The sequence below is a fragment of the Gobius niger genome, assembly GCF_951799975.1.
Source record: "Gobius niger genome assembly, chromosome: 15".
Classification (NCBI taxonomy): Eukaryota; Metazoa; Chordata; class Actinopteri; order Gobiiformes; family Gobiidae; genus Gobius; species Gobius niger.
Window position 1 is genome coordinate 7,576,189 of NC_136866.1, and position 26,856 is coordinate 7,603,044.

The window sequence follows — 26,856 nt, forward strand, 5'->3', positions numbered from 1 at the left end:
GGCAGGTTGACATTAATTTAAACTGCAGCAGCCCCCGCTACAGCTCCTCCCTCCTCATGAATTACATCCCCGCTAAATTTGGCGCTACAACATGTGGTTCAATGCGCATGCTCCTGCTGAATGAGTGATCAGACGATTAGGTGTTATAGGCTGCTGCGTTCTTGACTGCCGGAGTTAATATTTTCCTTTTGCACAAATGCTGCCTGTGGAATGTTGTGAGATCCACCAGAAGGACTTTGAATGAAAAAGCGTAATCTGTTCCCAGCTCCATATCTTACCATATTAGTTCTTGGATATGGCACATGGCACATTGTAGGCTACTTGACAAATACGACTGTAAATGAAACATTACAGTTATAATACATAATGAAGTTGGCATGGGATGTTGCTTTTACACTGGCTCTATTTGGGGCATTGTCGGCATCAGCTTTCACTGTAGAGGCGCGTTCTGCCTGTTCTTGCGCGCTAAACTCCTGTCAACAAAATATCTGACTTCACTTACGCGTGTAAAAGCAGAAGGAAATGAAAGGACCAGTTAGTAGTAAACGACTGCAAAATGTGTTGTTGTTTTTTTCACTAGTCAGGACAATGGAGAATCATTGTTAAATGAGGGGTGCCGCGTTACACAGATGTTAGTGCGCGATAACAGACCTAAATGAGCCCTCTCTTATCACTAGTGATAAAATGACCATGTGCAGTGACCACAGGCTCCACTTTTACTTTTGATAACAGAAAGTTTGAAACTTTCAGAAAATGTCTACTTTTCATTTTATAAATCTACTTGAGTGAAAATTCTATAGCTTTGATCTGGTAATTTCATACATTGTATACACATTTTACAAGAAGTCAAACTGAATAACAATAGTTAGTATAGTAGTGTTGTATTGTTTTATAACATGCTATAGGAACACTGTACAGCTTTCAGAGATATAGCATACTTTGGTAATGACTATTTTATTTTGGTTCAGAGGTCGTTCTCCAGGGCAGTCTTCAGTCCATTCAGTGCAGATAACAGGAGGGGTACTTTATTTGTATAAAAGTGTCTCCTCATTGTATTAGTTCGTCCAAACGCAACCGTATTGTCTTGGTCACTTGTAATTATCATCATCCTAGATCAGCCTTTTGTCCCAGACCAGTCAACACAGTGGCTCGATAAAGGCCCTTACCCACACACACACACGCACGCACCCACACACACACGCACACACACACACACACACTTGGTCACAGGCTGAGAATTCACTCTTGAGCTCCGGACTGAAACATGAACACACCACACAAACCACAGTCCAATGAAAACATTTTGGCAGAGATGCTGCTGTTTACTCGATGAATGCCGCCACACTAAACTTCTGGACTAATGTATTGTGGTTGCCTAGTTGCCATCTCCTGTGTTTTCTAATCCCATTGAGGTACAGGCTCCACCTGTGTATACACTGTATTGTTCCAGTAATTTCTTGTTTGTAGGCAGTTAAATATCTAGTAGGTTAAACTCGAGCAGACTGAAATTATATGGCAAAGAATTGAACACAATAGCTTACAGAAAAGCTGCCTCTGGCTTATCGGACACTTGTCATTTATACATCCAAAGGGACGGCAAAATGGTTGGACTTGTAGGTTGCTGCTAGATTTATTTATTTTTTTGTCTCTTAATGATTTACCATATCCAATAGTTGACATCAAAGGCACACTGCATAACATGTTGGACTATACAGGTGCTGTTGCCATCAGTGCCAGCTCAGCACAGAAAATGCTATTGCTGCAGTGGGTAATCAAAGAATGGATTTGGATGAGAACCTATTTACATCTCAAATTCTGCTGCCTATAGTCGACATCTCATTGGAGACGAGCTGGAGACGTACCCAATCCTGATAAATTCACAGTCATGTAATAGGAGAGGTGAGCCGGTCACAGCAAAGGAACATGATGTTTGTTTGCACATTCATGAGGTATATTATAATGAAAATATCTGTCATAAAATAAATGCTTGTATTTCAAAAATTCCACACGGTATGGCTTTAACGAAAACAAAAACTTTTTTCTCCCCCTTTTTTCCCCCTCGAGGGTCATATGAAAATCTGCATCTTACTATCTGAAACCAAATTAAAGGAAGGGAGCCAAGGTATGCAAAACAGTCCATGGTAGCCGAGGCAGGAAGCCCAGGACCCATTCTCCCGCTGCGCTCATTTGCATGGGCACGATTGGACAGGTTAAGGGCTTGCATTGTGATGGCTGCCCCTTAGCAAAGCATTGTGTGCGAAGGTAAGTTCATTTGAATGATGTTTAATGATTGCCCTAGGCATGAGATACAATCCGATCGGGCTTTCAAATCCTGCATGGAAGGTCAAACAAACGTGCATTGTTAATTTCTGTGTATTTTCAAAAGCACTCTAAGTGACCCTGAATGTGTTTCGTCAAGAGAATTACAGGGCTCACTTTGAGAAACAGGGATGTGTTTAGTTCACGTGTAGTAAACAGTGCCAGTAGTGTAGGTTTTGCATGTTTTCCCTCGGGCGAGTTCCTCTGAAAGACTCTCCCATGTTGTTTCAGACCTTTGTCGAATTATGTAAAGCATTACCTCACACTGCAGCCAACATTAATACTGGACACCCCTCTTTCGCTCACCTTTTGTCTATTGTATCATAATCATCTCTTAAGTCTTTGTTTGCAGTGATAGCCTTGTCATCAATATCTTTTGTAAGAACTTCATTTCTTGAATGAAATATTGTTCTGCAAACACCCACCAATAATAAGCTCATCATGCCTTCAATCTGTCCACCCATCTGTTAAGTCCATGTAATGCCGCGCTGTAATGTCTAAAACAAAACCTTTGAGTAATATCTCTGTCACGGTGGCATCATCTTTGAAAGGCCTGTGCAGAGAGATGAGAAGAGGTTTAAACTAAGTGTTTCAAAGGAAAAAACATACTGCATGTATACGTGTGAAAAGTCACACCTTGAGCGTGATTTGTCTGCACCAACACTAAAAGAGAGAGATGAGTTGCGTAAAGAAATGTTTGTCTTTTATGTCATTTTAAAAGGGGGCATGCAACAAAAATGTCATCTTGATATCCATATTATTCCAGTCACTCGCGACACCATGCCCCACTTATGTTCCATATCAGGTGTTGTTTGCCTTTGGTTTTACATTGTCCTAGAAACATTTCTGCAAAGAAAGAGTTCCCTCATGCTCACCTGCCATTTGACCTTGTATGTATGTATGTATGTGTATGTAAAGTGTGCCTTCTTACAAATGTGCATGTGCTCTTGTTTATTTTGATATGTAGATGTGGAATAAAGACGTCAAAATACAGGAAATGGAAGGTTAGTGGGGAAACCTCCACCCACTTCAATGCGTTCACACACTGCACAGAGGTGTAACCAGACAGTGTTTTAGTGCAACAAATAATAAAAACTGCTTCAATAGAGGGATCCTATTGTCTCCACTAACCCGTCAATCGGGACCTCTATTTGTCACATTGGCCCCCAGCAATATGAGCTATTCAGTCTGAAAAGGTCTTCAGAATGACCTAAGCACACGTCTCCCTTTATTCAAGCTCTATTTTTAGCTGGGGAGACACTACAAACCTCCTATTTTATTTCACTTAGCAGATGTGCAAGTGTATGTTTCACCTACAGCACATCACTGGTAGTATCAGATTTGCACACAACATTTCTATCTTTTGTCCATCAGCACTAAGATGAGGACCTGGCTTTGAAATCCCACATACAGCTGTATAAGTATAGGCTACTTTGACTACTACTTTGATTTTAAAGAAAGCATTGAGCAAGATCTGCTAACAAATCAGTGGGCACAAACTAATAAACACTCTGACACCTCATATGGCTGAAAGTGACATCACTCACTTCGTGCATGTCATTGTGGGGATATTAGGTGTGATGGGTTGGTCTGTAACCATGGGGCATATCTTTGGAAAAGCAGTTGTTTTGTCATGACAAAAATCATACTGACTGAAGTTGTGTGAGGACATTCTGAGTGGAAAAGTTCTAAAATACCTACTGTGCTGCTGACGGCCAAATACACTCTGAATATTTTTGGGTTATGATTAAACCTTGTTCTGCTACTATTTTGTTAGTGTGTGAAAAATACGTATTCCCTGGTTGTATGTATACACGCAGTAGTGTGAGCGCAAATTTGAAGTATCTACATTTTCATGATTTTTATCAGAAACATCAATAAACACATATTTTCACAGATTTAGTCTCTTCTGTAGGCTATGACAACACAAAAAACAAAGGCAATTGCATTTTCAAAATCTGATGCATTTATTTGTAGAATTTTGTTCAGATTTTATCTTTTGCTTTCTAGTTGTCTACTTTTTTAACCACTGAAATAGTCAACATACATATTTGTGCTTCATAGCATCCAGAAAGCTTTGTTTTGTATGGACTATGTACAGCATTTTACTCTTGAGCTTTTTCTGTGGCATTTGTTTGTTTATTTTTATGTTGTGTCCTTTTATGTACTGTTGACATTGCACTCTGAGCTCCTTACACATTTTTTCCATTGTGGTTTTATTCTGCAAATGGCCAATAAACTGAATCTGCCTTTCTATTTCCATCAAGCAGCAGGTGGCATTACACCCGGAAGTTACGTCAACAAAAGCGACAACAACACAAACAAAAATGTTTTTAGATTTGTATTTCACGTAGAAATGTCGGCTTTGGTGGATCTACACTGTTCATACAATAAAATATACTGTTTTATGTTTCCTTTATTTTAGAGTCAGCTGCGAAACGCTTACCTTTGCACTTTCCCATTGTGCAGCAGTAGCAGCAATGGCAGCCAGGCACTGAGACACATGCCACTACAAGCTGAGAGCCGCAAACACTGATCCTGGGGCCGGAGAGACTCCTATAAACACAATGTCTCGGCACAGAAATGTCCGAGGCTACAACTATGACGAAGGTATATATTGAAAACAGTAAACACGCTGTGATTGCTGCTATGGGACAGCTAAACAGAGCTAGCTAGCTACGAAGCTAACTTTGCTGTGAAAGCCCATGGTCAACATTAGCAAAGAAAGCAGCTGCTCGCTTAGCTGCTGTCGTGTCACTTGGCATTATGCTTTTCATTAGACATTTTCATCTTTTTGCTTTACTGTGTCACGAACTATTTAATCCGACTCTTTGTTGTAGTATATTAGTGTTTAGTTGCCCACTGTTTTTGTTTTGGTATTGGTCTGAGAGCTTGAGTTACAGTGTTGCATTATCATAGGCTGCATGGGCTTGGTTCATATGGTTAATGCAACTCAAAACGCAATGATTCAATTAAAGAAACATGTTTTACTGTGAGTCCTGTTGTGCTTTTCTAGATTTTGACGATGATGACGTGTATGGACAATCTGTCGAGGATGACTACTGCATTTCTCCAGCCACAGGTTGGTGTGAAGTGATTTGTTACGGATCACTTGAAACATATTAAACAAAAGCACTGCGATTAGATATTTGAGGGTATGCTCCATGTAAAGTTATTTGTTTTGTTACAGCGAATCAGTTTATTTATTCACGTCGAGAATTGCAAGCCCCGAAGGAAGAGACACTAGAGGAGGAAGAATTTGAAGATGATGATGCTCCAATGTCCCCCACTGTCAGTCACAATCTGGATCCTCTTGACCAAGGTAATATAAAAGGAGCCATGCCTAATCTACACTTTTATGGGGGGACTTTTCAAACCAAGTTGATCAAAAACAGGAGTTATATTTTTTATTTACATTGTTTTGAGTGAATTTTACGTTCACTTGGCCTGATCTTTTTTTCTTGAACTTTGTTGCGTGATAGTAAGAACACAGAAATGTCCTCTGTATTATTAAAGTTAATGATTAAGTTAATGATTATGATGAAAACTGTGTTTATCACGGCACCATCGTTTTGTTAACATTTAGCCAAAATGGTGGTGTTTCTTGTTTTTTACTGCATGTAATTCCCCCTTCTGCCAGCATTGGGCGCTCCATTTAAAACACACGATCCGTAAATTAGTAGTCTCTTGTGTATTTCCATGTGTACACATCAATTTCAACTATGAAATGGGTTATCAACGCCCGACAGCAGGTTGATAAGCCACCATTATTCACACCAAACTCACCTGTGGTTCTTGCAAATTTAACTTTTTTTGTATGTTAACATGTTTGTGTGTTATATTGCACTTTTCAGCCAAGTTATTTTCCTGTCTGGACCACATGCGGACAGTGCTTGGCGATGCTTTGCCGGAATCCGTCCTCAGTGAAGCCGCAATGAAACATGGATTCGACCCGCAGCGGGCCCTGGATGCAGTTCTTTCTGAAGACTCCAAAACGGCACCAGTTCCCAAAAACCCCACGGAAGATGTGGCGAGAGTCGGTATGGATGTGGCGGCGCTGCCACAGAGGGTCAAGAGAGAGCCCGTCTCTGAGAAAGGTACACCTTAGGAGAACATTTAACTAAATTAGCTGATTTTCCTCTTAATTATAGTTCCGCTAGCAGATAAATTAAACACATTTCAACTTGGGCTGCACAGTATTCCGCCAAATTGAAGTTATTGCAATAGTAGGTGACACAATATCCATCTGTGATTAAACACATTCCTTTTATAATGCAAAACGACACACAAGAGGGGTCACTTATCAAGACAGGTGCTAAATAGTGAGTGCAAGCTGGAAAATATTGCTTGGTTATTTGAGAGCGTGTCGCACCTAATTTACATTTTGTGGGGGCAAAATCTGCTATCTGATTGAGGGAATGATGCACGACCAAAAGACCTAAGTAAATGACAATGCTGCTTATCCACTTTTGCACACTCACACTATTTGTTTTGCACATGAAAAACTTAGTTTTAATCTTGGTTTTCCTAATCTAGTTTCATTTTAGCCTTGGTGTTGCAATATTCAAGACAGTTTCTCATATTGTGCAGCCCTCATCAATTTATTTGAAATGTTCATACTTTGTGGAATGAACAATAGATTGTATCAAATCATTAACAAGGTGCCTTCTTGTTTCCTTTGTTTTGTTTTCATCTGCTGTTTCACCTTCATCTCTGGGTCTTTTTCATCACCTCCTCTCGTCAACTGCTGTGGGCTTTTGTTAAGGTAAGGAGCCTTCTTGTCTGCCTCTCACACAGATAGAACACCTGGACCTACAAACATATCACTGACACAACATACAACAAGTGGCCTGTCCCCTAATTTAATAGGAAATCACAATCAAAGCATTGGAATGCGTATAGGTTCTGGTCCTAGTCTGGCACAGCTCATGTCTGAACATTCAAAAACTCAAGGTTCGAGTCCATGCGTTCCTGCTCTGGGGACATCTCCCTCGCTAATGTCAAATCCAAGCACCTTTTCACTTGGAACTTTAGCGTCTTTAAATCTGTCTTCCACTGCAAATACTTCAGCACCTTCGCCCCTCTCAGTCTCACTGAACAATTTGTCATTGGCCAACCTCAAAACCACTACCGCAAGCTCTGCTCTGCCTCCTCCTCTTGGTTTCACTAGTCTTTCTTCTCTCTCACAAAGCAACAACAACATTGTGGGATGCAAGAGCTTGACGATAAGTCCAAAGTCAGGTCCATCATTGGCAGATTTAATTCAAGAGCACTCCAATCAAAGCCCGGAAAATCTGAGCATCCTTTCTTCTTCTCACAGTAACCTGCCTTTTGAACAAAGTTCGGTTTCTTCCACACTGTCCCTTTCAGAGCTGGCATCAAGGCACCAATACAAAAATCCTGAATCGCAACAAATCACTAAACCCTCATCATCCGTGTTTGGGCCAATCTCTCTGTCCGAGTTGGCATCACAACACCAAAAGCAGAGTGTGCCAGTGTTAACTCGGGGCACAAACTTTGCTGCACGTGCTTTGAACCAACCACTTAGCCTTTCCGAGCTGTGTGCCGCACCACATGCTGCGACTGAACACAAATGTAAAACCTCAGCCACCTCAAACAGGTCACAGTACTCCCTCGGCCTGCTGCTTTCCCCCGAAAAACCGGAAGCGCTGGGTGTGTCTGCACAAGGACAGAAAAAATTCAGCAATACGGCGAAAGTCAATAAATCCATCGATCTGGGGGCGCTTATTTCTCAGTCCCACGAACTCGGACATCGCGACTACGACTTCAACCTTACGTCCCCCTCCTCGTCTCCCGTAAACCTAGGACTGGATTCTGTTTCTGCCAAACCGTCACTCTTTGCACTGACGCTGTCCTTTCGGAGCCGCAAGCAAGCCAAAACGAAATTGAAGTTGTTGACCGGCAAAATTAAGCAACAACATGCAGGAAGATTGAAGATGGCGTCTACCGAAGGACCGGCCATTGTACCATTTGGCTTTGATACGCCGTCACCAGATGACATTGTTCGGGCCAATCAGAGCAAAGCATTTACCAGGTAGAGGAGGAAGAAGCGTAAATGCGCGTTATTGTTGCACTCTCAGGACTTAAGCTTTTTTAGTTTGAGTGCAGAAACATAGGTGACCAAACAAAATATTATGAGTGTTTATTTCTAACATATACTGTATAATAGGCTTGCTATTGCATATCCAAGAACATATAAAGATCTTTAGTTAATAGGAACATGTTAAAAACCACTAATCTTCTTCTAGTATTTTAAACTAGCTTTTTATATTGTTTTTTATTTTTGAATATATAGACTCAAATGGATGGCCTCTTTTCTTGCTAGAAAACGCTTTGATCTTGACAAAAGGAGGTTGATTTTTGCAGGTGTGCAGCAGCCATTGGAATATGGATCAGTTTAACCATTGTGCTGGTTTACTGCTGACAATTTGAGTTTGAGGACACCTGGAGATTTTCCCATGAGCGAAAGGAAACACGTATGCATTTTAAAAGACAGATGCAGATAGAACTTTTTAAATGAAATTAATTTAGATGTAAATAAGTGAATTCATTTATTGCTTTCTCACTATAGTTCTGTTTTAGCTGTTTTGACGTTTTACAAAAGCTTTGTATATTTTGTCGTTTTTGAAATAAAATAAGTGATTTTATATAATGAAATGCTTCCATGTACAAAGTATTAGCTGTTCTCTTTTATAGATTTGTCTTTTATTTACAAAAAATTAACTGAAAGATGTAGACGGGTGCACCGATGAGTGAGCAAAGGTAAACAGGGCCTTTGGAGCTAAACAACATAAGCCTTAAGGAGAATGACTAAAAATAGTGGAAAGTCAAACAAAGTCAGGTAGGTTTGTGTGTTCATTATGTTTCCATTGTGTCAAGCTCCAGAAGGATAATCGGATCAATATGACTGTGTTTAATTAAATGAGTGCGACTTGTCCAGCAGTGGTTGTGTCCTTTACATTCAGTCTACTGTGTGGGTTTGGGCAGGAAGCTGCTGTCTTGGAGAAAATGTCACACACAGGCTTTTGCTCAGCAGCCAATAGCCTCAGATGAAGCGCAGCCGGTCTTCAACACCTACGTAGGAAAGTCTGATCACGTCTCTCAGCTTTCAAAGGCCATGGCAGATCAAATCATTTTGTGACTTTACACACTGCGCTTTTCTGCAAAGTGAACATGTTGCACAAATGCTTTTGTTGTGAATTGGTGCCCCAACTGGAAAATGTAATTTTGCATATTAATCACAAACAACTGTTTGTTGGCTGATTTAGAGGAAAGGTTTGGATCACACATAGTTTCGTACTATGTACTATTTGTATTTTTTTTAACTCCAAAATTACTTACAATATATCGCACGTAAAAGTCCCAACTATGTCTACAGGTAAGTCAGAAAGGATGGCTCACTTGGTGTCAGCAAGAACTTTTGAAAAGGGCTGGATTGGTCCTTGTGTTTATAGTTCTAGGTCTAAGAATTATTTGAAATATTGGCCCTTTAAGTAGGGGTTTGTTGAAGATTGTACTGTATATAGAACGGTGCATCTGAAAACATACAGAATTGATGCATTTACAGGTGTATAATTTATCTAAAATGCATTTTGTAACTACATGACATAGTGCATCAACAGTTGATTGTTTGATATCACAAGAAATGTTTTGGCATTGTTGCTACTTTATAGTACCTTCAGATAAAGATGCCTGCAGCGGCCTCAGGTGGCAAAGCATCTCATTGCCAGCTTTGTTTTCTCAATATTTGACATTTGATAGTTAGTAGTCCAAAAGCGGCCACATCATCTGTCGGCTCATCTTTCTAACTTGCACAACCGCTTTTTTTCCCTTGACTGGCAGCTATCCCATCACCCACTTAGGCCTGCACACTTTAGTTTGAAAGCGGGAGGAACAATATTTGCATATCCTGGGCGTATTCTGCTGATCCGGGGCTCAGTTGGGCCCTCAGGCCAAGGTGTATGGATAACTCAATGCAAGGGTCCCCTGTACCAGACAATCCTGGACGGGAGGGCCGGATTGTTTACCTCCCAGTCCAAGTCCTGTCATGAGAAAGAGAGCCTCTGCCTAACTGTTCAGAAGACTTCCCTCAGGGCAGACCAAAGACGATTAGGCCAGTCTGTTGTTTGCAGAAGGTGGTTGGAAAGCGCTGTATGTTTGATTGTTTAAAACTGGGTGTATAAATAGCACCAAAGTCGAAAGGTTTGCTTGTTTGCCCCAGGGGAAAATACAGCATTGGGGTGTCAAACTGTCTTTAGGCAACCCGGATCTCACAATCCATGTGCAAACACACAAAACCTGCATTATTCCTCCTCAATAGAAAAGACTCTTGATTTAATCGTTCATTGTGAAAGTATAGGAAATACAAATGTTTTATGGCAAACTGAAAAAAAAAGGTGTAGTTTCTCTTCTTTTTCAGTCCTCATTGTACTCCAGCTGCTCCAGCTGCAGGAAGACGCCATCAATGGTTCTACTTTCCTTGTCCTGTGTATCCACGTTGAAACCTCTCAGGTGTTTGTAATGTAGGCCTACAGCTTTATGAATGTGAAACTCCTCGGCAGGCAGCTTGTGATTTCATTTGTACGAGATGACGGGGACTTTTCTTAAGACACGGACAGTCATTCTGAGACCAGAGAGAAAAAAGCACATCCATGAAGTTCTGCTGAATCACCCCATTTTCCCTTCAGGTGTTTTTGTCTGGTGCATGTAGGGACTTTATAACAATCGAGATTAAATTTAGCCCTACGGTCAGATATGCTTTAAAGTGTATTCACTGTGAGGCCATGGGAGCATTTACCCAAGAACAAGGAACTATTTTGATACAGCTTTGATGCGTCTCACACCCTTCCTCAAAACATGCTGCTCTCACTTACGTACTGTTGCCGCTTTTAGTAACTTTTTAAAACTTTAAAAAAAAATTAAAAGCGTTTAACCAACAGAGTGATATAACCGGGCAAAGGATGGGTAAAATGCAGAGGACAAATTCATCTATGGGATTAAAGTCTACAGATGCAAAAGACTGGCACGTGATTGGTCCAAACCAGCAGTGGATTTGAGTCCAAATGTATCTGCTTAAGCCGGGTTTTTGTGAGAAGTTCAGATCTTGTGACAAAAGAATAAACGTCCCCTAAAACACTGCATAAACATCTAGTCGAAATGTAATTACAACAATTAACCCACTTTTAAGCACCAGTGTCTGCGTACATTGGTGTATGAATGAGAGTGTGAATGGGTGAGTGGATCCTTGCTGTAAAGCGCTTTGAGTGCCTAATGTAGGTGGAAAAGCGCTATATAAGTTGAGACCATTTACTAAGCACAAACTATTATTCTTGTGTTTTATGGCTGATCATTCACCTTCCTTTGACTCAACAGTCATTGCTTTATGTGCTGCTGTGTCACTGCTCCATCTAAGAAGAGTCAAACTGCCACTTCTGAAATTAACCCTCTGTGTACCGGGATGTGAGCGCTGCGCAGATGCGAGAGGCTTGGCTTGTGCAGCTCCGTCTAGATGAATCAGACACAGGGCTGATATGAGTGGTGCAGCTGGCCATTTGGGACAGGGATGACAAAGCGGTGACCTCAGCAAGTTGCACTGCCGCATGGTGAAAGTTGCTTATCAGATCGAACAATGTCATCATCTCCTGAAAAAAAAAAGCACCCGTAATGTTTAACAGGAACTCGAGTGCATGTACATTGGATTTGTCATGCCACTGAGATGGTTTGTACTTTCAGGGCCAAGTAGGTCATGAAGTAAATGCTCATGTTACCAAAATCACATTTAGTTACCTGCTTTTATGCAATGATTCAAAATTTCTCAAGATGCAAAATATAATTGCAATGATCCATCTTCCACTTATTTCAATCAGCCCTACACAAAACATTTTTCACACCACACTTAATCTGCACAACCAGCACCTCCTACTGACTGTCCTTTTGTAATATGTGCGTGCCATTTTCATTTTTGTAATGGAAAAAGTACTCGGTGTCCTGTCAGTCGCCACTTGTTTATTTTTGACTGGAATTTTCCGTGTTCACAGCTAAAAGAGACGCTTCTCAGAACAAGCTGGACTCGGAGGTGGTTCCCAAAGTGGCTCGCATGACTGTGTCTGGAAAGAAGCAGACCATGGGCTTTGACGTGCCGAGGTAACTGCAGCTGTGCTTTTATCTCGATGTCTCCTGGAGTGCACGTATTAACCCGAGTGTCTGACTTTAGCGCAGAGGAAAATGGCCTCAGCGCAGCATCGGTGCGCAGAGGTGGCAGTCCTGAAAACGCTGCTGTGACATCTGCCCCAGAGTCCAAATTACCAGAGACCCCCTCCAAAGTCCCAAGCTGTGAGGAGTCCAGCGCGACCACGCCCACCCCCAGCAAATCCTCAGGGAAAAACAGACAAGCCATCAACATTAAGGCAGAGCTGGAAAAGAGACAAGGCGGCAAACCGCTGCTCAACCTAGTGGTGATTGGTAAGAAGCCCTTAGCTCTTAGCAATTGCTCGGTTTCAGGTTCTAGAATGTGATGGTCACGGTACTAAGTGGGGGGCAGGAGCCCGTTTTTCCTATTAATTGCATTACACTTTTACAAGTCGTGTCCAAAAAGAAATGTATGAATTACAAAAATGATCATTAATATCAGTCACTGGGTCCATGATCTCTCTGTACAAGACCAAAAATCATGAATGTCACCTGAAACCCAGCAATAGCAGTAGATTGAGCTCCAACGGCTTTGGTCAGTTTGTGCATGTATTAGTTATTTAAAGAGACTAGATGCAAGTTGGTCATTTTATGCTCACTATTGCCACCTCAGGTCTTATGCGTAACTGCAGCTTCTATATTAAGCTCGCGCTCGTGACAGTGCAGGATTTTAGAGGCATTTGTGGTGAAAAGGTCGGGGCTCATTCTACACATTAGGACATGGCTGGAACATGTAGGGGGAAGAAAATAGATATACGATATAAGTAGTCATCTGGGCTGGTTTGTTTTAGTTTAGGATGTTTCGGGGATTAGCATGAAGAAGCTTCACAAATGAGAGGTGATATTCCTTCAAGAATAACTGCTTTGAAAACGACATTCTCCTCAACAAATCCAGTCATTGCCAAACATGCTAAAAGCACACACATCAATAACCTCATTTGTCCAGTTTCAAAAAAGGCAAAATCAATAGATACATCTAACATTTCAATATTGGCAACTTAAAAAAGAAATCATCTTGGCTTGGTTTAATTGTTGAAATACTTCTGCTATGATGAATAACCCCCGGACAGCAAAATGGATAATCATTTATACAATATGTCATAAAGTAATAGAACTGTTCCAAACCAGCCTAAGCCTAAGAAAGCAATTTGACTTTCCTAGTACCACCAAAACTAACAGGTCCAAACTAGGATTAAACAAGGACTAAAGTAGTTATAAACTAGAACTAACCCAAAAGAGGACTCAAGCATGAATAAAAGTGTATTTAGTAAAGACTAGCCATGCGTTGCTGGCTGTGCAGCCCCATACCACAGTTTGGCAACCACCAATTCCCATCAACTGCTTCATCAGCTCATTGTTGCCATAGCTGCTTTTGCTTAATCATTGTCTCGTCGTCTCACTACATGAAAACGTGACTCGGTACTTTCAGAAGTGAAGTGGGTTTTAGTTTCCCACAAGCCTGTGAAACCTTTCATTGTACACCGTTCTCACCACGCTCCCAGTTACTTAGGCCTCTCTCCTTCTCCCATCTTTGCTTTCATACATTTTGAAAGTCCCCAAGTAAACCTACGTTGTCTCCCTCGCCGCAGGTCATGTGGACGCAGGTAAAAGCACGCTGATGGGCCATTTGCTCTATCTCCTCGGTAACGTGAACAAGCGCACCATGCACAAGTACGAGCAGGAGTCCAAGAAGGCGGGAAAGGCCTCGTTCGCCTATGCCTGGGTGCTGGATGAAACCGGCGAGGAGCGGGACAGGTACAATCTGAAAAAATATGCACCTAAAGTCAGGGTTCTGTGCAAAAGCCGACTGCTACAAAGCCATTAGAATTTGTGTACATGCAAAATCAAGTGGCTGTAAAATATGAGCCACACCTAAGTGAGTGACCTACATGAGCGAGTGCTGACCCTATTACATTGGCAACAAAATAGTCCAATTATTTATTGTTGGATTTTCTTTTCTTTTTTCTTTTCTTTTTTACAGTGGTTGCATAACATCAATACAGTAAACGGTGTGGGGCCTATTTAGAAATACTCCCACTGTATATCCTGATTTATTTGTTGTACCTAGTTTATGCCATGTATGAGTAGATGTTTTTAATATCTGCCCATGTATTCTCAACATTTGACAGTTATTTTTATGAATTGGACTTTGTTGTGTTTTTATTTATATATTTATTTATTGTGACTGTCCAGAGGCGTTACGATGGACGTGGGCATGACCAAGTTCGAGACCAAGTCCAAAGTGGTGACGCTGATGGACGCCCCGGGACACAAAGACTTCATCCCCAACATGATCACAGGAGCTGCCCAGGTGTGACAAACACAGAGAACTGTTTTATTTTAGTATCTGATGTAATTGAGCAGTTGAAGTATCTTCCTTCTTTCCTTCCTACATCCTCCTGGGTCTGGCCCCACCCTTCAGCATGATTTGAAATAATAGTGGTTTTGGGTGTTGGCGTCACAAGGTGTCATTGCGTGCATGGGTGTGTTTGTCTGCTTTTAGGGCACAAATGTAATTTCTCTTTTTACCAAATGACTGTTTAGACTCGCGTTTTGACTAAATTGTTTCTGGTGTGATATCCGTGCAGAGTTGCTTCTGCCCTGTTGGTTTGTGAATTGGCTTAATGAGTGTATTTTTGGGCTGTTCGCAGGCTGACGTGGCCGTGCTGGTGGTAGATGCGAGCAGGGGAGAGTTTGAGGCGGGATTCGAGGCCGGCGGTCAGACCAGAGAACACGCACTGCTGGTCCGATCACTGGGAGTCACTCAGCTGGCTGTGGCCGTCAACAAAATGGACCAGGTCAATACACAAACAAAAACATTAGCCTTTTTGGTTCCAACAATAAATTATATGGCTTCTTGCACAGTTGATTTGAAGTGCCATCTCTGAAAAGTCCTTGTTTCCATAAAATGAGTGTACTATACAACACCAGTGGCAAATGTTTCACTGATCAACTTTGTTCAAATGTATTTTATTTTATTTGCACTTTCCTTTACAAACAAACATGATTGTATTTTCAAGTTAGCATTTGGTCTGATGATTGTTTTTGTGATATTTATGCCTCTTGTGTGCAGGTGAATTGGCAGGAAGAGCGTTTCCAGGAAATCACATCCAAGCTCGGCCATTTTCTGAAGCAGGCAGGATTCAAGGTGAGCCCTGACGTCGTTGAATCGAAAGTGTTGTTGTTTATTCACCTGACATGACATAAAAATAATACATGTGTCCTCCCAGGAATCTGATGTTTTCTACATCCCGACCAGCGGCCTATCCGGGGAAAACCTGGTCACGAGGAGCACAGTGACTGAGCTCACGTCATGGTTCTCTGGGCCCAGCCTGGTAGAGCAGATCGGTAACACGTTCTTCTTGCACTTCCCTATAGTTGTTATCGGGCCATTCAGTCAAATTGTTGACTAATCAGAGCAATACATTGTGTTTCACAATAATGGAATTGTCACTTATCCAGAAATACATGTGAAAAATGATTAATGTCGAGTGACAAGGGTAAAAAAATTCCATTGTTGACTTTTTTAGCTTTTTCCTCACCTTGTCTTTGCTGTTTTTCTTTATTTTTACAGATGCCTTCAAAGCCCCTCAGAGGTCCGTGGACAAACCATTCAGACTGTGTGTTTCCGACGTGTTTAAAGGTACAGCTGCAACAGTGTGGAACTGTCAAATGGTGTTTGTGCTTTGGTTTCATCAAGTTTGTGTTTACAGACCAGGGCTCAGGCTTCTGTGTCACAGGGAAGATCGAGGCTGGGTACGTTCAGACAGGAGACAGAATATTGGCCATGCCTCCCAATGAAACCTGCACAGTCAAAGGTACACACCCAGGTCACCACTTTTGAACACACAAACAAAAAACGACGCAACTGAATAGGTGCTACACGCCTGAGTGAGATGGGAAAACCCCGCTTTGTCATGATTAAATACAGTCCTGATTAAAGTGAAGTTACGTAAAGTATCAGTAACGAAATCTATCTGAAAATAAGATGCTACATAGTCACTGTTGTCAGGCACTGTACTGTACAATCCTACTGTAAATACTGTTGCTGTTTTCAAAAAAGATGCACTGTGAACTGTGAGTAATGTTTTGAAAACAAAAAGTCAAAAAGGCGAAATTCAATTCTCTTCATTGAATAATTATGACTTCCTTTTTGTGGACGCTGTTGCTCACATATGTTTTTTCATTTTCAGGAATAACGCTCCACGATGAGCCTCTGGACTGGGCTGCAGCCGGAGACCATGTCAGTCTGACTCTCACTGGAATGGACATCATCAAAATGAAGTAAAGCAAACAAAATTCCCATTGCACATTCTTATTTTATTTTGATTGATTTGATTTTACTTTTTACATTTTTGTTTTTTCAGCGTGGGCTGTGTGTTTTGCGATCCCAAGGAGCCGATCAGAGCCTGCACTAAATTCAGAGCTCGCGTTCTACTATTCAACATTGAACTTCCAGTTACGCAAGGCTTCCCAGTATGTAGCCCTTCACTTACTTTCATGTTAGAAAACAGTTGGTCCAGGAAGTATCCATACTCCCTATACGTACATCACTCAAAATACTGCAAAGTAGTATTATTCCTAAGAAATCAAGCTGCCAAACTATACTTTTCTCCATGGGCAATAAAAGGAATTTACCACTGATGTACGGTTTTATGAGTGTCCAAAACCATACAAAACTATAATTGAGAGTAATACAGTTGGTTTGCAGTGGTTACATTCATGAATAGAAGTATATTTTTGTTATGACCAATGAATTTGGGGGTGGAAATGACAAAACTTGTAACTTGTGTCCAGGTTTTGCTCCATTACCAGACTGTCAGTGAACCAGCCACCATTAAGAAGCTGGTCAGTGTTTTACATAAGAGCAGTGGCGAGGTCCTCAAGAAGAAACCAAAGTAAGAAGTATTTCGCCTGCTTTAAATCGCTTTGTATTGCTGTCGGCGTAAAGATTATTGACCGAGTGTGTTACTTTGAGATGTTTGACGAAAGGCATGAATGCCATTGTGGAGCTGCAGACGCACAGACCTGTGGCGCTGGAGCTGTACAAGGACTACAAGGAGCTGGGCCGCTTCATGCTGCGCTACACCGGCTCCACCATCGCTGCAGGGGTCGTCACAGAGGTACGGGGAATCCAACAGCTTAGTCAACAGCCATTGTACACACATTACATCCTAAGGGATAATAAAAGAATTAGACTTTTTTTTTTTACCAGAAAAATCTTAAATGTGTCCAGCGTTCAAAATTTTTTTGTTTTGTTTTTTTTCCTCACAGATCAAAGAATGAAGCCTGCATCAGTGCACAGTCGGACGTCCCGCAGATAACGTGCAATTAATGTCGAGATGTCTCTCTATGGACTGGTGACATCGCTCGGCTTCACCTGACAGCTCTGGGCAACGCCATCCCAGCCCCCTTATTTTCACATGGAACAACTCTCATGCCACAAAACCATGCGCACATTGCAAAGTGGACCGGCCCATTTATTCCCCATAATAAAAACAGTCAAACTCAATCATTCTAAATGGTTGATTGAAATGAAGCTTAGTCTTGCCAACCTCGAAGCCTGCTCTTGTTCTGGAAGTAAAAAATCCATTCACCTTTCCTATAGACAACTAAAAAACAATTATAACCGCACCGTCTCATAGCTTAGATCAAGCAGCAATGTCACGTGAAAGAGAAATATTTAAAATATGTCCTAAATGCTTTCAATACTTTATAATGTTTTGGATGCATATTCTAATTTAAAGGTATGTTTTATGGTCATGAGCCGATTTACATTCAAGTATCGTTGACTGGACTGGGTTAATTTATTGCGTTGAGGATGTTTCACTTCTATCTTTAGGATTGTTTCATTGAGAAAAGTAACATGTGGAGAAGAGGGACGTCATTAACTTTGCATAATTTCTATATGTACTTTACACTGTTGGTCTATGAGTATTATGCTGCTCGTATACAGCACGCTAATTTACATACAAACCTCCTGGACAGATACTAAGAGAATGTTCTCACACTATGTAAATACAGTATGTACTTTAACCAGTGGGCAAATTGTGAACAAACAAACTCCCTTTTCCCCCAGAGACAAATGACAGGTATAAAGAGTGCTTGCACAAAAAGCATTTACATTTTATTTTGAAGGGCTGATTTTATAAATGAAATGGGGAGGTTGAAGCGGCTGAATTTCAGGTTTCTTGAGTTAAATCAGGCATGTTGGTGAAGAAAAATGCTGCAACATGAATATCTCACCAATCACTTCTGGTCTGTGTTTTTATTTTTAAACTTGTTGTGGCAGTGGTGTCGTCGTGACTTATAAAAATGAAATCCTTAAATATAGAGTCTGCGCGAAGACCAGTTCTACAAAGAATAATGCACATTTCTTTAGGAAAGAACTTTTATTTGTATTGCACCTTTCACAGACATGATCACAGCTACCTTAGCCACAGCTGTCTTGGGGTGGTGTGCAGTGTTAATTTCGTCGACTAAAATATTTATTCTTAATTTTAGTCGAAGTGATATTTTTGCCGACTAAAACTAAATTAAAACTTTCTCATGAGACTAAAACTATGACTAAAATGTCCAGATATTTTAGTCGACTAAAATAAGACTAAATAAAAATGAAAAGGAGAGACTAAAATCATCCAAACTTCTATTGACTGTCTGAAAAAGCCTCATATCATTTAAATTCACTGCCAAATGGTCAGCTCTGAGCTTTATTCACGTGGGAGAAGCTCCATGAAGATTAAATATGATTATAATGAATATTATAAATATAAGTCGACTAAATTAGTCTTCATTTTAGTCGACTAAATTGACATGCAATTTTAGTCGACTAAAACTAGACTAAAATTGAAAAGTTTTTTTTGACTAAATCTTGAAAAAATTAAAAAAATAAACACTACATTTTAAAGACTAAGACTAAAACTAAAATAAAATATGTTGTCAAAATAAACACTGGTTGTCTGACACTGGTTGTCTGACTGAAGTGAGGCTGCCAATTGCTTGATTTCTAAACTTGTTTTACTTTGGAAGCAAAAATGAGCCCCAACCTCAAAGTGAGTCTTTGGCTTTCTGAGACTGGAACTTTTACATCAAACAAAAAACATTGTACAATATTTATTTTAATATGTGTACCTCATTCCAAGGGACACAAGTAGGTCATTTTTTGTTAATATTTATTAAAAATCTGGTGTACCCTTCCTTAAACCATTCCCGCACAGCTGCAGTTATGGGCGCTGCCACTGGAGGGCGCATGCGCATTGAGGAATGATTAGCTAAGAGTGGCACAGTCTTTGAACTTTATCTGATGTTACGTTAGTCCCTCTTTATCTCCGGAAGCTTCCCTTCTGCTGCAGCTCTAGGTTGTGATTTTTTATTATTTTTTTGCTTAGCTTCTGAGTGACACAGACTTATTTTTGAGACAACATGGCCAAGACATTGGATCAGGGGTCACATCTGGTTCTGGAGAATTTTATTGGAGGTGAATTTGTCCCGTGTGACAAACACATCGACTCGTATGACCCGTCCACCGGAGAGGTCTACTGCAAAGTTCCGGACAGTGGACCTGAAGAGGTGGGCCCCAAAGCTTCTGTCTGTTAGACTGTTTACACTGTTTACTCCTTTGAATGCCAATGTGTGTCGGTTTGGGCCTAGATCTCTAACAGGACTGTCACGTCTGAGTTTAATATTTGTGTTATTTATTCATCCATTAAGAATAAGTTACATTTGAATATTATAAAATGCAAAACTACACACGCAAATACTTTGTTCAACACTGAAATGTTCGATGTGTTAATGCTCGTCAGTTGTTTGTATGTTTTATTATCTTATCTTCCCTTCATTCCAGGATTGATATTTTTAGTCCTGTAGTTCAGAACTAAGCTAGATTTGTTTTTATTCACCAGTAGCCTCTCGTTTTGTTTGCAGGTGGAAGCTGCAGTAAATGCTGCAAAGAAGGCCTTCCCTGAGTGGTCGTCCCGCAGCCCAGAGCAGCGCGCTCAGATCCTCCACAAACTGGCTGATCTGATCGAGGAGCGGGTGCTTGATTTTGCCCAAGCTGAATCCAGAGACCAAGGTCCAGTACTGTTCAAGTGAGGCGTTAAAGCTCGCCCCCACCTGCTGAAGTCAGGCAGTGACCCCCCCTCTATGTTTTAAAGTCCTGACCAGTGTTAATTTCGTCGACTAAAATATTTAGTCTTAATTTTAGTCAAAGTGATATTTTTGCCGACTAAAACTAAATTAAAAGTTGTTCATGAGACTCAAACTATGACTAAAATGTCCAGATATTTTAGTCGACTAAAATAAGACTAAATAAAAATGAAATGGAGAGACTAAAATCATCCAAACTTCTATTCACCGTCAGCCTCAGATCACGTAAATCACTGCCAAAGGATCAGCTCTGAGCTTCGTTCATGTGGAGCAGCTCCATGAAGCAGAGGAACAAGATTAAAAATGATTATAATGAATATTATCAAAGCAAAGTCGACTTAATTCGTCTTAAATTTAGTCGACAAAAATTACTTGCAATTTTAGTCGACTAAAACTAGACTAAAATTGAAGATATTTTTTTGACTAAAACTAGACTAAAATCGAATTACATTTTCGTCAAAAGACTAAGACTAAAACAAAATTAAAATATGTTGTCAAAATTAAAACTGGTCCTGGCAGCTTTTCCAGGCTCATTCTAATTTTTACAGCACGCAAATTGCATCCACTACAAATATCCCTTTGCTAAAATGTGATGATTATTATTTTAATTTTTTCATACAAGTCATTTTTTTCTAAATTGAAATAGAATAATGCATGACACATTTAAGTTCGGATTCAGAATGTATCTAATTTTGTATGTAACATTGTAGGTAAAACTGTCACATTTGCGAGGAATGTGGACATTCCCAGATCTGCGTACAACTTCCGCTTCTTTGCCTCCTCTGTTCTCCATCACACCACGGACTGCAGCCAGATGGATCACCTGGGCTGCCTCAACTACACGATCCGCTGCCCCGTGGGTGTGGGTAAGGCTGAACGGCTCTCCCTCACATGGTAAATCCTCTTGTCCTGGTCCTTATCTGTGCTGTGTGTCTGAAGCGGGTCTGATCAGCCCCTGGAACCTGCCCTTGTATCTGCTCACCTGGAAGATTGCTCCGGCCATAGCCAGCGGAAACACAGTGGTGGCCAAGCCCAGTGAGATGACCTCTGTGACGGCCTGGATGATGTGCCAGCTCATGCAGAAGGCTGGTAAGGCTTCAGGAATCAAATCAATAACATGGAGTCATTATTTTGCATCTTTACAGAACATTTTGTTCAAATTCATGAGCAACTGTTGCATTAGCTAAACATGAGCAACTAAATCCATTTATTAGCATGCACTGCCCCCAGCAGGGGGCAGTGCATGCTAATAAATCATCTTTTCCACTGGTGTTTTACTGAGCTATTGATGTGGCCACATAAAGACATTCTTTGATTTTCTAGCATCGGTAAAAATATTCCACCTCTTTATATAATCAAGGTTTGGCGCGGTGGCACAGCGTTTAGCCCTCATGCTTCACAGCAAGCCGGTACTCCGGTTTCCAATACCACTAAAAACATGTACAATAGGCCAGGATGAATGAGAGTGTGATTGAGAGTGCAAGTGGAGGACAACAGATGGAAATTAGCCCATGGCTATAATCCGCTGTAGCGTGTTCACATACGTGAGACCCATGTATGTTCATTAACACGCACTTTCCCGACTTAATACACAAATAAATTAAATAAGAGTATGGTCGAGGTACATGTGTGAATGAGGTCCTTTTCTCTGTCAATTATGTGAAAAATTAACATCACATTTACCAAAGTAATGATAATTATAACACTGGATCATGAAATTCAAAATAAAAGCACTAAATATGGTGGAAGATAATGGCTTTGTAGGTAACAATGAGAAATAAGTTTAAATCTTTATATTTGTAAATGTAGGCAGGGCAAGTTTATTTGTAGCGACATTTCCTACACTAATGCAAAGTACACACACGGATACTAAGTGGATTTACCAAAAGTACTTTTTTTGTCAGTTTATTGTTACAAGATTAATGAATATCTCTGTATGTCTGTCTAGGTGTGCCTCCTGGAGTGGTCAACATTGTGTTCGGCACGGGCCCAAGAGCGGGCGATGCTCTGGTTGGTCATCCGGACGTCCCGTTGGTTTCATTCACCGGCTCCACATTGACAGCACAGAAAATCACTGAGCGCTGCGCCCCTTACTATAAGAAACTGTCTCTGGAGCTGGGAGGGAAGAACCCTGCCATTATCTTTGCCGACGCAGACCTGGAACAATGCATCGAGACCACTGTGCGCTCCAGTTTCTCCAATCAGGTGCGTCGATCTGAACAGAGGTTGCAGTTGTCTGCGTTTGACCACTTGAGGGTGATCTTACCACACAGTACATGCAGTAACACAAGAAAATGAGCTGTTTTCTTCCTATGTCTTCTTTTTAGGGTGAAATCTGCTTGTGTACCAGTAGGATTTATGTTGAAAGAAGCATATACCAAAGTTTTCTTGAAAAGTTTGTGGCCGCTGCAAGAAAGTGGAAGACTGGTGCCCCGTCAGATGACAGCAGCAACAACGGCGCTTTGATCAGCAAAGAACACTTGGAGAAGGTTTGTTTTCAATGTGTAGTTCCTTAAAAAGGTTCATGAGAATACTGCCTGGCCCATCCAAGGCCCATAGTTGAAGGAAACAAGAGGATTGAAGCACAGAATTACAAGGCAGTGACAGTTAATCATCAGCCAGGAGATGCTCTTCACTTTGGCTTATTGGGCGTTATGCCATTGCTGGCTACACACCAGTTAACATGTTATTTAACCGTAAAGCTGTGTCACTGAAGGTGAAATAAAGTCAAACTTCATGCCCCATAACAACAAAATACCCATAAATGTGTTGAAAGTCCATTTTAATATTCTAAATAGCCGATAAAAGTAGCAGACGTCTTATTCTGACTCAGAAATGGTCACTTTGTCATTCATATATTTACTCTTGGCTTTTTAGACTTAACAATGTGTCAACATTTTTCCACTGATTGATAGTGTGGAGTCTGAGCTTCTATATGGTTGAGCTTTACAGAGAAATGACCCACATACAGTTGGCTTTCTATTCTTACACTATGCAACAAGTCTTGCTTTAACTGTGGCACTCAGACTCCTTTGTGGTTCTAGTGTCTTTTTAAAGGCCCTATACCAATTTGTTTCATCCTTCAGTATGCATTATGTTGACATCTGTGAAAAAGACCTGCTTTGACCCACCCATTCTACTAAAGCATACATTTTGATCATGAACTAACTGTTGTTCTAAAAATCTAAAAGATCCGCACAGCCAATGTATTATTTCTTGCACTTTTCGGGCGTCAAATCAGCCCTTTATCAGACATGAGACAAGAGAAAGGAAACGCCTGTATTTATTGTACACTGAATGAGGTCACATGACCAAAAATAAAATTCTCCAAAAAAAGAAAAATACAAAGGTACCTTTTGTTTAGTTCAATTGTTATTACGCGAGCAATGCAAAACATCAGCATTATATCGTCATTCAGCACAATTTGTGTAAGATGCCCTCAGTGTGATAGATACTATACACACAGTCAGATCATTTATCCAAATATTTACTATAAATATACATAGGTTTGTTTACTCCGAAATATATGTCGACAGAGTTTTTATGCACAGAATATAAAAAACGCAGAGAAGGAATGACACATTATTTGTGTAATCCTCCTCTGTGTTCTTTATGTCATTTTCTTTTTGGTCATGTGACCTCATTAGGGGTACTACATATACAGGTGTTTCCTTTGTCTCTCCCTCTGGTGAAGGGCTGATTTGACGCCCAAAACATCACTTTTGTGGTGCAAGAAGTAAAGAATTGGGAGCACACAGGCTGTGCTTTTGCTTTTTTTTGCCTTACAGCTTTTTGGATCCTGCACACTTCTCAGATCCTTTGGATGTGCGTGTCTGCATAGTTTTAAATGTGACAGCAAAGCTCCCTGAACGTTGTGAAATGTGCTTATAAACTCATCTCTATGTATGAAGAATTGGGATGTTAGAAATGCAAGGGAAGTTATGAAGAATGTGTTTGGACCACAATAGCCACAACTGTGTGAGATTTCACCATTTCAATAAGTGGAAAAAAAAATATTACAGATATTTTTAGTTTTTTTTTATATATACTATATATTAAAAAAAATGAGCAACGGACATGTGTGTTTGCTGTGAGGGGTTCACCTCTCCTCAGACTTAACTTAACTGTGACTTTACTGGGAGCGAAACATCTCCAGCTTGTCTCCATTGAGATGTTGACTAAAGGCAGCCAAATATGACATTTAAATATAGGTTAAGTCCTCATCCAAATACATTATTTGATTAACAACTGCACGAATAGCTTTTTCTGTTTCTGGGCGGTCATTAGGCGGTTATGGTGCACTTTATTGTTAAATGCAATTTGTCCACTGCATTTGACCCATCCTTTGATACCTCAGGGGAACCCGGTGCACTCGGAAGAAACCCCATCCAGGCACGTGGAGTGCTAACCACTCAGCCACCATCCCACCAGGACATGGTGGCTGAGTGGCATGGACAGTATAGTCCAAAATGTTACACAGTGGGCCTTTAACAAATAGCATAGGATCTTTACACATCTCCTGAAGAGCACCTGGTACCTACAACACTTAAAGGGGTAGGCCACCGTTTTATAAATACTGAGACCTTACCTTAGCTTAGACGAGTAGTCACGTAAACGAAGCATAGACGGTGTTAGGAAAAGGCAAGGCAAGGCAAGTTTATTTGTAGAGCACAATTCATATACAAGGCAATTCAAAGTGCTTCACAGTTGAAAAGCCTCTCCTCCTTTCCTCTAGTATGGACCCAAACGGGGGTGAAGTTAGAAGCAACCAAGCTCCTCCACATTTTCCCTATTTAAATACGGTTACATGAGCCTTCACACGATCCAAGTCTAGTTACACAAACATTTTCGATTTTCTAAGCGGATAAAAAGGGGAACTGTATTGCATGGCGTAGTAATATCTTAGGAGCACTTCAACTTTACTACATGGATTTCGAAGTGCTCCAGGTTTTATTACGCCTTGCTTCCTTCCTCCGTCTGTGCTCTGTTTACGTGACTGAGCGCACACGTAAAGACCAGACAGCTACGCATCAACTCGTCTAAGCTATGGTTAGAACAAATCTCAGTATTTAAAAAATGTGGCCTATTCCTTTAAAATCCAGTGAGCACCTACGGCTATCCCCTTTTTGACAGTTTTGTTTATGTTTTGGTCCTCTTTTGGGTTTCAGCACCATTTTCCTCGCTTGTCCTAGTTAAGACCTGGTTCAGTCCAGATGTACACTTAGTAGTTCTCATAGTACAATGACTCTCTTTGGCTTTATTTGGTGTGAAACGTTAAGGAAACACTGTGTTGTAATACATATATTGCTTTTTGTTGTAGGTCCGTAGTTTTGTGGCTCTGGCCAAAGCCGAAGGGGGCACTGTCCACTGCGGTGAGGGTGTGGACCAGCTGGACCTGCCTGAAGCCAATGCAAAAGGCTACTACATGCCAGCCACTGTCATCTCTGGCGTCTCAGACTCCTCCAAAGTGATGCAGGAAGAGATCTTCGGCCCGGTCACCTGTGTCAGCCCCTTCGACACAGAGGACGAAGCTGTGGCCAAGGGCAACGGGGTACGCTACGGCCTGGCAGCCATGGTGTGGTCCCGGGATGTGGGTAAGGTGCACTGTATGGCCAAGAGGCTGCAGGCCGGGCTGGTGTGGGCCAACTGCTGGATGGTGCGCGATCTCAACCTGCCTTTTGGTGGCATGAAGCACTCAGGGGTGGGCCGCGAAGGGGGCAAGGATTCGTATCACTTTTTCACTGAAGTCAAGAGTGTTACCATCAAACACTAAACGCAGGGAAGACTATAATCACATGAATGCATTAAGAAACAGAGCTTGTGCTTCGGCAGGAAAATGTGCTGCGGGCAATAACATGATCGCGGTTATAACCAATGAAATGGAATTTTGTAATTTTTATAATGCATCTCTGTGCTGTCCAATAAAATGCATAAAGCTTACAAAATAGCTTGTCTCAGAGTGGTTATACAGCATCATAATTGCTTGAGTTTCTGCAGATGGTATCATTAAAACAGGTGCTTTAAACTTGTAAATACTAGTTTATAGAAAGTACTTTAGTAATTGTCCAGTATTGCAAACAAATATGGTGATCGTCTACATTTCTTACGATTGTGGCTTTGTGAATCCTTTTCTCATTGTATTTCAATAAGCTGAAACTCCTCCTGTTAGCCGATGGTAATTGA

The 26,856-nt window shown here is 41.0% G+C and overlaps 2 protein-coding genes across 4 annotated transcripts; both read left to right on the top strand.

Annotated features, from left to right (window-relative positions):
• Positions 1-4,690: 4,690 nt before the first annotated feature.
• On the top strand, positions 4,691-18,057 carry hbs1l (HBS1-like translational GTPase). Of its 2 annotated transcripts, XM_079571887.1 has the most exons (18): positions 4,760-4,929; positions 5,336-5,401; positions 5,510-5,641; positions 6,174-6,416; positions 12,378-12,483; positions 12,554-12,801; positions 14,118-14,283; positions 14,722-14,839; positions 15,180-15,326; positions 15,602-15,676; positions 15,759-15,876; positions 16,103-16,171; positions 16,242-16,346; positions 16,722-16,812; positions 16,896-17,004; positions 17,326-17,426; positions 17,507-17,651; positions 17,803-18,057. In XM_079571887.1, the coding sequence occupies exons 1-18, from the start codon at positions 4,887-4,889 to the stop codon at positions 17,812-17,814; spliced, it is 2,094 nt and encodes a 697-aa protein (XP_079428013.1). In that variant the 5' UTR covers positions 4,760-4,886; the 3' UTR covers positions 17,815-18,057. The 2 variants fall into 2 exon arrangements, with proteins under 2 accessions (XP_079428014.1, XP_079428013.1); XM_079571888.1 differs by lacking the exons at positions 12,378-12,483; positions 12,554-12,801; positions 14,118-14,283; ... (9 more) ...; positions 17,507-17,651; positions 17,803-18,057 and adding an exon at positions 7,090-8,564 and having other exon boundaries at positions 4,691-4,929.
• Positions 18,058-19,760: 1,703 nt separating this feature from the next.
• Positions 19,761-26,603, top strand: aldh8a1 (aldehyde dehydrogenase 8 family, member A1). 2 transcript variants are annotated; one of them, XM_079572333.1, is made up of 7 exons: positions 19,761-20,097; positions 20,452-20,599; positions 21,384-21,539; positions 21,613-21,762; positions 22,622-22,878; positions 23,001-23,162; positions 25,994-26,603. In XM_079572333.1, exons 1-7 carry the CDS (start codon positions 19,951-19,953, stop codon positions 26,444-26,446), a joined length of 1,473 nt encoding a protein of 490 aa, XP_079428459.1. In that variant the 5' UTR covers positions 19,761-19,950; the 3' UTR covers positions 26,447-26,603. The 2 variants fall into 2 exon arrangements, with proteins under 2 accessions (XP_079428459.1, XP_079428460.1); XM_079572334.1 differs by lacking the exon at positions 23,001-23,162.
• Positions 26,604-26,856: the final 253 nt, after the last annotated feature.

What these genes read in the sequence shown, in the direction of transcription:
- hbs1l (XM_079571887.1), top strand. Translation starts at nt 4,887, where the DNA reads ATGTCTCGGCACAGAAATGTCCGAGGCTACAACTATGACGAAG. An exon ending in TCTGGATCCTCTTGACCAAG is followed by an intron (nt 5,642 to 6,173) that starts GTAATATAAAAG and finishes TGCACTTTTCAG; the next exon opens with CCAAGTTATTTTCCTGTCTG. An exon ending in GTCCTCAAGAAGAAACCAAA is followed by an intron (nt 17,427 to 17,506) that starts GTAAGAAGTATT and finishes TGTTACTTTGAG; the next exon opens with ATGTTTGACGAAAGGCATGA.
- aldh8a1 (XM_079572333.1), top strand. Translation starts at nt 19,951, where the DNA reads ATGGCCAAGACATTGGATCAGGGGTCACATCTGGTTCTGGAGAATTTT. An exon ending in AGCTGAATCCAGAGACCAAG is followed by an intron (nt 20,600 to 21,383) that starts GTCCAGTACTGT and finishes GTAACATTGTAG; the next exon opens with GTAAAACTGTCACATTTGCG. An exon ending in GCTCCAGTTTCTCCAATCAG is followed by an intron (nt 22,879 to 23,000) that starts GTGCGTCGATCT and finishes TCTTCTTTTTAG; the next exon opens with GGTGAAATCTGCTTGTGTAC.